General features: G+C 37.3%; 1 protein-coding gene across 6 annotated transcripts in view; it reads left to right on the top strand.

Annotated features, from left to right (window-relative positions):
* The window catches only part of FRMPD1 (FERM and PDZ domain containing 1), a 263,914-nt gene that overhangs the window by 237,785 nt on the left and 13,428 nt on the right, over nt 1–12,701 (top strand). For all 6 annotated transcript variants that reach the window (XM_074200548.1, XM_074200549.1, XM_074200546.1 and 3 more), the window contains 3 exons: nt 79–215; nt 5,940–6,066; nt 10,373–10,468. In XM_074200548.1, coding sequence (XP_074056649.1) covers nt 79–215; nt 5,940–6,066; nt 10,373–10,468 — 360 coding nt within the window. The remainder of the gene's footprint in view (nt 1–78; nt 216–5,939; nt 6,067–10,372; nt 10,469–12,701) is intronic.

Below are 12,701 nucleotides of genomic sequence, written 5' to 3' on the forward strand. Positions count from 1 at the left end.
TCAAACCTATGAACATGAAAAAACTTTCTAATGGACCATTTTTCTGTTTTCCCATTGGTTCAATATTGTTGAATTCAGAGCTGCAGTGATGTGCTTCAAGAAAGGTTTGCGATTGAAATGAAATGCAGCTCTGCATTACGACTAGCAGCATTGCACATTCAAGAACGGATTTATGCTTGCGCCCAACCACAGAAGATCTCTTTGAAATACATAGAGTAAGTGGGATATTCAGATACTCTCTTCTCTAACAGAGCCTGCGGGGCCTATGCAGTTCATTCAGAACTTGCTTTGGCTCTCTCTTTGGCTTTATAGATCGTGTGACTATCCTTGAAGCCTTTGGTCAGTCAGAGTAATCAAATAGATTCTACAAGTTAGGGTTGAAATATTGTGTGGATTATTGTGTGGATCTAGCTCATTTGAACAAAAAAACCCCAGTAAGTCTGGTCATATATATAAAAACTACAGGAGAGATGAGGGTGTGAAGATTTTGAGTTAGTATGATACAGTAGAACTAGAACTGGATTTTGGAGTCGGAGGGTCTGGATTTGAATTCTGCCTTGATAGCTTGATTGATATATGTTCTTGGATGTGTCTAATAACAATAATAGCAATGATAACAGCAATAATAGAGCTCATTAAAATTTGTAAACAACTTGCAAATAAATGTTATCTCATTTGATTCTTACAACAACCCTGGGATTATTATCCCCATTTTGCTGATGAAGAAACTGAAGTAGACATAGGTTAAGTGACTAGCCCAGGGTCACACAGCTGGCCAGTGTCTGAGATGAACTCAAATCTTCCTGACCTCCAGTCCAGTGCTTTATCAACTACCTCACCTCTCTGGTGATGGGCCTAGATTGATGGGCTTTATTTTCCTTTTTTGTAAAACCAAAGAGAAGGCTTCTTCCAGATCAGAGTCTATGATGCTATGATTTTTCTGGGGCCCAGCAGAGGTTGCAGCTCTGTTATGAAGAAACAATCTAAGGTTAAATTATAGAACATTCTTTTGAGTCTCTCTAAACCTGGAATCAATCAAAAGTGGAATAATGCTTGAAACAGTAAGTTTCCATCAGGCACAGAGTGAGGTGACCAGGACTAGAACAATTTATACAATAACAATATTGTAAAGATGAAGAAATTTTGGTTCAGTTTAATGATTACTGATGATTTTAAAAGATTGATGATGAAGAATGCTACCTGCCTCTTGATAGAAAGGTGATGAATTCAGGATGCAGAATGAAACATTGTTTTTGGATGTGGCCAGTGCAGAAATTTGCTTAGTTTAACTATGCATATTGGTTACAAACATTTCGGTTTTTCTTATCCCCCCTACCCACCCAAGGCAAGGAGAGAGAAAATAGATTTTTGTTAATTGAAAAAAAGTTAATTTGTTTTTAGACCATGTATCAATCAACCAGAAACATCAGGAATGGTGATGGTGGTGCAAGCCTATAGTCCTAGCCACTTGGTAGACTGAGACAGGAAGATCCCTTGAGTCCAGGAATGCTGGGCTGCTATGTACTGGGCCAGTTGGGTGGCCTCACTGGCTCCTCATCAATATGCTGACCCAGGTTGCCTAAGGAGGGCTGCACCAGTCCAGGTCAGACACATCAGGAGTAAAACAAAGAGAACTAAAACCAACAAACCCCAAAGGGCTACTATCTAATCATCCAGCCTTTTCAAATCCGAAAAGGGCTCTTGAAATGGGAAGAAAAAGGGGCAGCTAGGTGGTGCAGTGGATAAAGCACTGACCCTGGAGTCAGGAGTACCTGGGTTCAAATCCGGTCTCAGACATTTAGTAATTCCCTAGCTGTGTGGCCTTGGGCAAGCCACTTAACCCCTTTTGCCTTGCAAAAACCTAAAAAAAAAAAATAGGAAGAAAAGGTGCTGCCAGGGTATTGTCAGTCAATAAACATTTATTAAATCCTTCATGGGCTAATTATTGTGCAAAGTGTTATGGATACAAATAAGAAAAACAAAGATAGAAGCTGCCCTCAAGGAGTTTATGATTTAATGGAGCATAAGGAAATTGAAAAGGGGATGGGGGGAAAAGGAAGAGAAAGAGAAAGGGAGATGACTGGCCTGGGTCTCCTCCTTACACAGAGGTTTGGGGAGGAGCGTTCACCACTCAACCCACCAGTCAGCAGGTGTGATGATTCCTATGACTTGATTCTTTCCTTATCAAAAAAGAAGTCAAAGGTTGTCATTAAGAGAAAACTCATTAGAGAACCTTAAGGATACAATTTGTAATTCATGAGTTTTTTCCCTGCTACAGATTCTGACTTGTGGTCTAAATTTATGATAGTCTGTCCAAAAATTATTCTGTTCACGAGATTTTTCCCCTTTTGTTCTGATTGCATGACTAATAGGGATTAAAATGATTGTACATATATGACATAGCAAATTACTTGCTGTTTTGGGGAGAAGAAAGGGAAGATAGGGAGGGAAAAAGGTTTGGAATGCAAAATCTTACAGAAATGAATGCTGAAAACTATCTTTACATGTAGTTGGAAAAAAATAAGATAATATTAGCTGAAAAAAAAAACCAAAAATTATTCTATCTTTTGTCTTCATGTAAATAAATTCACTGAAGACAATGAATTACTTTGTGATTTAGAAGCACATTGACCAAATAGCAATCCAAGATGATTATCCCTGCCTAGAGAACATTGCCATCAAAGGAACCAGAGATAGTTAACCTGAGAAGAAAATGCTTTGAAGTTGCCTTAAGGCATTTGAAGGGATGTCATGTGATAATGGTTTTAGACTTATGCCTCTTCTTGCACTGGAGTACTAGAGCACGGAGCAGTGGGTCAAATTTGTAGGAAAGCCTATATAGGCCCCCTATAAGTATAAACTTCATAATAATAGAGCTATCCAAAAGTGGAATGACCTGCCACAGGGAGCAGTGGCTTCCCGCTTGCAAGAAGGCTTCACATCCAGACTGGATGACTAATGTTTGACATATTATAGAAAGGATTCTTGTTTAGATATTTACAGGTTGGTCAAGAAAACTTCAAACTCTTGGATTCTGGGATTTTATTCATAAATTTTTACCATGTTAATCCATTAAACTAAAAGATAATCTAAACATCAGTTAAACTATTGTTATGACTATAACCCCAAAGTAACAAAAGTAGTCAACAATGTATAATATTTGATAATTAAATAATAATTAAAGCAGGAATTTGTAACCCTTTGGGGGGTCATGGACCCTTTTGGTGGTGTAGTGAAGCTTATGGATTCCATCTCAGAATAATAGTTTTAAAAATTTAAGGAAATATCCACTTTTGCTTAGAGGTTAGTGAAAATAAAGATGGGTTTTTTTGTTTGTTCCCACCCAAGTTCACAGATCTGTTGGTTAAGAACTCCTAGCTCTTTCCTTCCATTTCAGCCTCTAACAAGCTTTAGTTATGGTACCCCAATAATATACTATGGAAGATAACTTCCCAATGACAGTTCCTCAACAATAATTCTTTCAAGTTATCCCACAGGAAGTTTTTTTTTTTTGGTTTTGGTTTTTTGGTGGGGTTTTTTGCAAGAAAATGGGGTTAAATGGCTTGCCCAAGGCCACACAGCTAGGTAATTATTAAGTGTCTGAGACCAGATTTGAACCCAGGTACTCCTGACTCCAGAGCCGTTGCTCTGTCCACTGCGTCACCTAGCCGCACTGCAAGGTATTTTTATCCTTCATCTTTGCACTCATTGGTCTTAAACTAAGAAACTGATTAATTGGTTTTATTTTTATTTTTATTTTTTATTTATTTAAGGCAATGGAGTTAAGTGGCTTGCCCAAGGTCATACAGCCAGGCAATTATTAAGCATCTGAGGTCGGATTTGAACTCAGGTCCTTCTGACTACAGGGCCACTACTCTATCCACTGCGCCACCTAGCTGCCCCGAAACTGGTTAATTGTTTTAACTAGAGAAGAAAAGGGAGAATGGGTACATGTGCTTCCTAGAGCTTCTGGACCTGACCAACCTGCAAGATTTTCATTAGATGTCCTTATTATAGTAACTCAAGCTTTCAGTCCCCTAAGACTCCCACATCTTTCCAATCCATACCTCCCATCTGCACTTATAAGGTATAAGACTTTCTGTTTTGTTTTATTTTTGCAAGGCATTGGGGTTAAGTGATTTGCCCAAGATTATATAGCTAGGTAATTATTAGGAGTCTGAGGTCAAATTTGAACTTAGGTCCTCCTGATTCCAGGCCTAGTGCTCTATCTACTGAGGCACCCAACTTCTCCAGGGTGTAAGACTTCACATTTATCTGTATTGTATTTGTTTTGGCCCAATGTTCCAGCCTACCACAAACTTTTTGTTAGGACATCTTCCCCATGCAGAGATTGAATTCTAATGGGGTAGATAAAAAACATCATTCAACCAATAAATCAAGAATTTATTGCTCTATGCTAAAATAAGCATTGGAGATATAAAGAAATGCAGAAGCCTAGTCCCTGTCCTCAAGGTGTTTATGGAAGAAGACAATGCACAAACAACTATTTATTGTATGTGTAAATGGAAAGTAAAGAGTAGATTTCATGAGTAACATGTCTAAGAACACCTTGAAGAGTTGATAAGAAGAAAAGATCATTCATTTTTGGTTAAGGGGATCAGTAATGGTAATATCTATACCTTGAAGGTATGACTTTGGAAAGTATAGATCCAGTGAAAGGAGGGTGAAGGATGTATAACTTGCGAATGCGCAGGTGGATGAATGTTGAGGAATATTCATGACATGTAATTAAAAAAATAAAATATCAATAAAAAAAAGTATAGATCCTTCACTGAAGACAATGAATTAGTTTGTGATTTAGAAGCACACTGACCAGATAGCAATCCAAGATGATTATCTGGGCCTAGAGAACATTGCCATCAAAGGAACCAGAGATAGTTAACCTGAGAAGAAAATGTAACATGAGCTCATTGAAAGCAGGTTTATTTTTTTTTTACTTTCTTTATATCTCAAGGGCACAGTGCCAGGCTCATCTTATTGTTTAATTGTTTCAATTATGTCTGATTCTTTGTGATTCTTTTTGGAATTTTCTTGGCATAGATACTGGAGTGGTTTTTCCATTTCCTTCTCCAGCTCAGATGAGGAAACTGAGGCAAACAGGTTAAGTGACTTTCCCAGGGTCACACAGCTAATATGTGTCTGAAACTAGATTTGAACTCAGGAAGATGAGTCTTCCTAACTTCAAGCCCTGCCCTCTATCTATTGTGCCACCAAGCTGAGCTGCCCTACCAGACACAAAATGGGCACTTAATGAATATTGAATTGTTGGTGCAATTGAGTTCTATGTGACACAGATGGAAGGGGTTTGAGAAAGCACCCCAGAAAGAACCATGTGTGCTCTATAGCTTTCCTTCTACTCTTATTTCCAACCATATTCCCTTTTGATCTGAAGCTCCTCTTTATGGGTTAATAAATAGTGGTGCATTTATTAGTTGAGAGGCATGAGAAACAGTGATGGTCCCCAGAACCTGAGATATATACATGTTGGCCCCCTCATAAATACACAGTAAGATAGACTGTTATTCCCTTTACAGAGCCAGATGACAATTGAGCCCTGGAGGGTGATCCCCAGAGTTGAAGGTATATTGGTGGTTGTAATAAGAATTATCTTCTAATTCTCAACTCTGGCACCCTGGACACTCAACCCATTCTGTCCTTGTTAGGTTTGTATTATCTCTACCCACTGGATGTATCAAATAACAGAGTAAATGGACTAACCACAGAAAATGCCACTGGCTGCTTAATTCCTGAATAGTTGTTGATAATTGCTGTGGAGGTTGGTATAAAAGGGCCCTCCACTGGCAAAATGACCTCATAATTATAGGCTTGTGGGAACAATAAGCAGAGGATAAAATATAATTACACTCTTCATCAGAGTAAAGTGCACTTTAAAAATCATCATCTTTGTCTCTTGACAGGAAAGACTGGGGAATAGAGAATTTTATATCTCCAACTTTGCTCCGGAACATGCGAGGCAAAGATATAAAAAAAGCCATTAGCTTCCATATGAAGAGGAATCAGAGCTTACTGGAGCCCAGGCAGAAGGTACAGTTTGTTGTTCATAAATCTGTCATTGAGACCTATGTAAGCATGATAGGGTTTTTGTTTGTTTTGTTTTTAATTAAATTTTTCTTAGACTTCACTTAAAACTCTTAACAGATTTATTGTAATACATTGGGCGAATTTGGGATTGGAAGACCTAGGTTTGAATTTTGTCCCTGATAGGATCTGACTGCCCACAGTCAGGTATGGATGATACAGTGCCTACAGTGATAGAATTGGAATCAACAGGATCTGAATTCAAATCCTGCCTCAGATACCATGTAGCTATGTGACCTTCAGAATGTCGTCTCTCAACCTCAGTTTCCTTGTCTACAAAAGAGGGAAATAAATGTCCACTTTATAGGACCAAATAAGAAAAAAATGTAAAGGTCTTTGCAAATTTTAAGGTACTATATGTTACTACTGTTGTTTTTATTATTATTATTATTATTATTATTATATGACTATGATTAGTCTCTCTTTTTTAATTGCTAAAACTCTTTAGGTTTTAGACACATTACCTCTGTTCAGGCTACCCATTCAGGTATTGTCTGATGTACCCTTCTGGGAACCCTTGAATGTCCTTTATGTGAAGTAAATCCTTAGGTATCTCTGAGAATTTGAAGTAGGGATATGCTCAATCCTCCAGGCCTTTTTAGTTCTCAGAATACAAAAATCCTCAGAGTCCTTGACATTGTGTTTATGTTGTATAAACTGAGACAAATGGCCTTTGGGATTATTGTTCCCATTATAGACCACATTAGTCTGAAATTTCTTGGAATTGCTAAAATGTCATTCTATCCTATTAAAATATTAGTGAACAAACTTAATCACATGAGTACATTCTGATAATTCTCATGTTTGAGATAGATAAAAGCAGGAAGCATAGTGGAAAGAAAGCCATTCCTCCAAGCAAGGAGTTTTCCTTTTGAAGTGACTTTCTACTTGTTTCTATCTATTCTATTCTTTCTCAGAGACTGTATAATTGAAAGAAGTTGCAAAAATGTTAGTTGTCCAGGCGGCTAGGTGGCGTAGTGGATAATGCACTGTGTGGCCTTGGGCAAGCCACTTAACCCCGTTTGCCTTGCAAAAAAAAAAAACCTAAAAAAAATGTTAGTTACCTCTCTAGTGGTTCATGATCCATCTTCTCTGGAATGTCATCTCTTGTTTAATATTAAAATTTCTCCTCCCATTTCAGATAATATTTAGAAAGGGAGACTCTCAAAGTAGCATTTTTCTTCATTTCAGTGGTTCTCCTGAAGAATATTGTCTTTTATATTCTGGCAGATAAGTACCATTCCTTTGTACCAATAACTGGTGGGATATCCTATTTGGATATTTCCAACCCTTAGCAAGTGATGGACAAATAAGTCCTAAGAATTAGTAAACCCAAGTTTGTGTACTCCAGAGTAAGTACAAGTGACAAAAACCTCTGGTAAGATAGCAAATTTCATAGAATCATAGAAATCTACAGTCAAAAGAGACTTGGGTTTTCCAGACCTGGAACTGACCACAGACAACATGCTAAAAATCCACTATCAGTGTTCTAAGGGAAACCTTCATGTGATGTGGTACACCTAAGCTAACAAGCTTAGTTCCTTGGTACCTGTGTGTCTCCTATTCACACAAATCAATCACAGTGAAGCCATTAACTCTTTCTTTTAGGTTTTTGCAAGGCAAACAGGGTTAAGTGGCTTGCCCAAAGCCACACAGCTAGGTAATTATTAAATGTCTGAGACCAGATTTGAACCCAGGTACTCCTGACTCCAGGGCTGGTGCTTTATCCACTGCCACCTAGCCACCCCTAAGCCATTAACTCAAATAGGAAGCATTTGCTAAAGAGAACAGCAAAATAAAGGATAATCAAAGCATAATCTGTTCATTAATCTTGGCCCCACTCTCCCAATATGCATCATACATAGTTTCCATGGAGGAAGAATAGGTGCAACTTTATGGAAACCTAGCAGTGATGTATGTGAAAACTCCCATCTCTGCCACACCTGGATGACTGAGGTTTCTTGAGGGAAGGTGTGAACCAGGTATCACTTGCTGAATAAGACTGCTATGATGGATATAGTTAAAGAATTAGATAATGAATTTAGGTAAAATGCCCACACTGAATATTCAGAACAGCCATTTTGTTGGTTAGTTCTTTTCAGTCATGTCCTACTCTTCAGGGACCCATTTGAGATTTTCTTTGCAAAGATTGCCATTTCCTTCTGTTCATTTTAAAGATGAGGAAACTGAGGCAAACAGAGTTAAATGATGTGTCTAGAGTCACATAGCTACTAAGTGACTGAGGCCAGATTTGAATTCAGGAAGACTCATCTTCCTGACTTCAGGCCAGTGTTCTGTCCACTGTACCGCCTAGCAAGCATAGCCCACTCTGAAGCAAAGACATCACAGGACTTTATTCTAAAGGAGGGTTGTGGAGACAAAGATTGTTCAGAAGTTTCAACCAGTCTCTGATACTAGACTTGGCAGGGTGAGCAGCAGAATCTAGGATAATCCTGTGATGGGATTATTCAGGTAAATGGGCTCCTGAATCAGTGTAATTTTTTTTTTGTTAAACATCTGGGCTGTAACTAACCATCACAGTTCTGTCAATGGTATCAATGGTATCAAACTCAAACATAAACTGATACCTGAGGGGTAGCATATTGACTTAAAAAAATCATAAAATTAAAAAAAAATAAACCCCACAAAAAACAATGGATTGGGGGCAGCTAGATGGCACAGTGGATAGAGCACCGGCCTTGGAATCAGGAAGACCCAAGTTCAAATCCAGCCTCAGACATTTAACAATTACCTACTTTTGTGACCTTGGGCAAGTCACTTAACCCCACTGTCTTAAATAAATAAACAAACAAAAAAACCCTAATGGATTAGAAAATCATATTTATTTGTTAAATGTTTTCCCATTTTCATTTAAGCTCCTTCCAGGCTATTCTTGGGAGTGTTCTGAGAGGGTGAGTCTGACACCTCTGCCCTAGGCAATTCTCTAAAACCAGAAAAGGGGTGTAGGTAACTGGAAAAGACCATGGTTTCAGGGAGGTGATGCCATGACAAGCACATGAATTGGTTTTGAGTGGGGAGGGGCTGTGCTAAGTCACCAGCCTCACTTCCTCTTCTAGAACCATCTGTCCAGGGACCAGATATGGATCAGAATGACTGGAAATGGCCCTGCATATGAGGCAATCAAGGTTAAGTTACTTCCCCAGGGTCACACAGCTAGTTAGTGTCAAGTGTCTGAGACCAAATTTGAACTCTGGTGCTCCCAACTAAAGGGGTCTATCCATTTCACCATCTAACTGCCCTCAAATACTGGGCCTAAAGTCAGGACAACTCATCTTTCTGAGTTCAAATCTGGTCTCAGACACTTACTGGCTGTGTTGCCCCAGTCAAGTCATTTAATCCTATTTGCATCAGTTTCCTAATCTTAAAATTAGTTGGAGAAGGAAATGTCAAACCATTTCATTGTCTTTGCCAAAATACACCAAATGGGCTCAACAACTAAAATGACTGAACAGCTACACACACATATATATATATAATTGCAAATATTTTTAGAAATTTGTCTTTCACACACAGGATAGCTTCAGAAGTAATATATTGAACTTATAATACATTTTTAAAGCCAAATTGTACATTAATATTCATGGTTTCATACAATTTTTTTGGTATTATACTTTATAGATGAGAAAAAAATTATTAGGTTTGGAACTTTGCCTTTTTTTTGAAAATTTTTTAGAAAAGAAATGTTGTCTTTCAAATATATTGTACATTTTCAAAATAACATCTTTTGTAGAAAGTCTTCTCCAACATCTCTTAGTTCCTTCCCTCAGTTAATTATCTTCTATTTATTAGCTATATAACTTGTTTTGTATATATTTGCTTGCAAATTTCCCCCATTAGATTGTAAGCTTCATGAAGGTAATTTCTTCTCCCATTTCAAATGCATATTTAAAAAAGGGAGATTCTCAGAATATGGCTTTCCTCTTTTTTTGGCTTCTTTTTTTATGATGCTTAGGAGAGTAATTGAAACTGAGTAAGTGATTTAATAAATTTTTGATTGATTAAAAAAACACATTTTATCTTTTCAATGTGGTTGTGCTTAGTATTTAGCTGTAGGCTTCTTAGTCATCACAATTTTCTAGTTTCCCCCTTTAGTACCTCTGCAGAGAGATTATTTTTATTCCCAAATTCATTCATTTCTGTTTGTAAAATTTTCAGGGCATTTTCAGATCTAGTTTGGATCAAGACAGTTTACTCTTTTTTAAACAAATCTTTGTCTATTTTATTATTCAAGCAACTCATATCCGCTGCACAATTGCGTTTGAACTATCTACAAATCCTTGGAGAACTGAAAACATATGGCGGAAAAATCTTTAATGCCACATTAATGGTACGTATCAATTGGAAGTCACAATTTATTTTTGACTTGGGTAGTTTCATGGGATTTGTGTAGATAATTAAATCTTAGGCCAGTTACTGCAGTGGAATTAAGCATTCAGTAGAAGATAAAAAAATGGAAAAAACTGTTCTTCAATCCATTAACATTATAGACAAATATACAAAAAAGACAAATCTTAAAGTTCACTGGAGCCCAGGTTTAGGGCTGCAAGGGGACTCAGAGAACATCAAATTCAACCTTATTTTCTTACATCTAAGGGAATTGAGGCTCAGGAAAGTTAAATGACTTGCCTTATATCACAGAAGTTTATAACTAGCTGAATTAAGATATGAAGCCCCTGATCTTCTGACTCACTCTTCCCTTTGGCACAGTTTTTCCTATTACAAGTGCTAAATAATAAACAAGAAAAATTCATTCATTTAGTGCATTTTGCCATCCATGTATATATTTATTCACCCTTTTATCATGTTCTTCTTCAAACTCACTCCCTTTCTTCTTCCAGATTTTTTAGCTAGGTAGTGCAATGGATTGACTGCTGGATCTGGAGGAAGACCTGAGTTGATACCTGAGATGTTTATTGGCTGTGTGACCTTAGACAAGTCATTTAACTTCTGACTACCTTAGTTTGTGAAATGGAGATAACAATAGCACCTACCCCCTACCATTTGAGCAGTTAGGTGGTGCAACTGTTTGGATCTGGAGTCAGGAAGACTCATCTGATCTCAAAAACATAGTAGCTAGGTGGTGCAGTGAATAAAGCACTGGCCCTGGAGTCAGGAGTACCTGGGTTCAAATCTGGTCTCAGACACTGGATAATTACCTAGCTGTGTGACCCTGGGCAAGTCACTTCACCCTGTTTGCCTCAGTTTTCTCATCTATAAAATCAGCCACAGAAGGAAATGGCAAACTATTTCAGTATCTCTACCAAGAAAATCCACAAATGGGGTCATGAAGGGATGGGCAAGACCAAAATGCATGAACACAATAATAAAACCTCTGGTTACGGTGAGGATCAGATGAGATAATATTTGGGGTTTTTGGTTATTGTTTATTTTAATGCAAAAATTTTTCTCAAAGACATGAGAGTACTCTTATAGAAGTTAAAAGTATTTATAAAATAAGTAACATTTATAGTTAATGAAGTCTTAATTTTATTTCATAACAGATATCACTTCACATATCCACAAGACATAAAATTGAAACCTTATTGAATACACCTTGGTAGAATGTAGACACTACATTTTTTTATTCTATTTTATTTTATTTTCAGTTATAAATTCTCTTCCTGTCTTTAAATCCTCTCCCCCCACTTACCCATTGAGAAGGAAAGAGCTATTAAAACCCATCACAAATATGAAATCATGCAGAATAAATTTTTACTTTACTTTTACTTCCAGAAAAGTAAATAAAATAATATTTATTTTTAAAAATTCCTTAGCAATATGCTTAGTACATAGTAGTGCTTAATAAAGGCATATTGCCTTTCTGTCATGCCCCTATAGACTTATGTGTCCATGCAGGCAGAGGATCAGCCCCTGCACTCCCAGGAAAGTGTTCTTTTCAAATCCCAAGGGGTGGAGTCTGTTCCCTGAGGTACAGAATGTTTGATAACCAAAATTATGAGAACCTTTTATATCATTTCTGCTCCCAGCTCTGCCTCTGCTCCTGGGGAATCAACCACACAATTATATCATCATTGTAGACAGTAATGGTATACATGATCACAACAGTACCAGCAAAACACATGATTGTTTTTCCTTTTTTTCACTCTGTTCTTGAAAGCAAAAGCAAAATAAAATGGATGAAATTTACACAATAACATCATTTGTTTGTGAGAACATTGCACATGAACACTTTTGATAATGTTGTATGTTATTTTTACACTGTGTAAAAACAGTCATAGAATGTTAAGAGTTCAGAGGAACCATAGAGGTTATATATTTTTAAGGACCTGCTATTTTCCTGAGATCTTGGGGTTACCGTGCTGGTTTTTTTAAAGCCATCACAGGAGAAGAAGCTTTCTTTGTTGACAGACTCAACAATTTCAATATGGCTTAGGGTTATACAGAATGTTTTTTGGTATTGTTTTGGGCTTTTTACTATACATGAGGAAGTTTCTTTTCCTCCATTTAATTTTAGGGGATACGAATCTCCAAGTTTACAGTGAATAAGAAATTGGAGGCTACTTTTCAAATCAAGTGTTTCCATGTTCATCAGTGAAATG

This window comes from Macrotis lagotis, chromosome X (genome assembly GCF_037893015.1).
Source record: "Macrotis lagotis isolate mMagLag1 chromosome X, bilby.v1.9.chrom.fasta, whole genome shotgun sequence".
NCBI classification, from domain to species: Eukaryota; Metazoa; Chordata; class Mammalia; order Peramelemorphia; family Peramelidae; genus Macrotis; species Macrotis lagotis.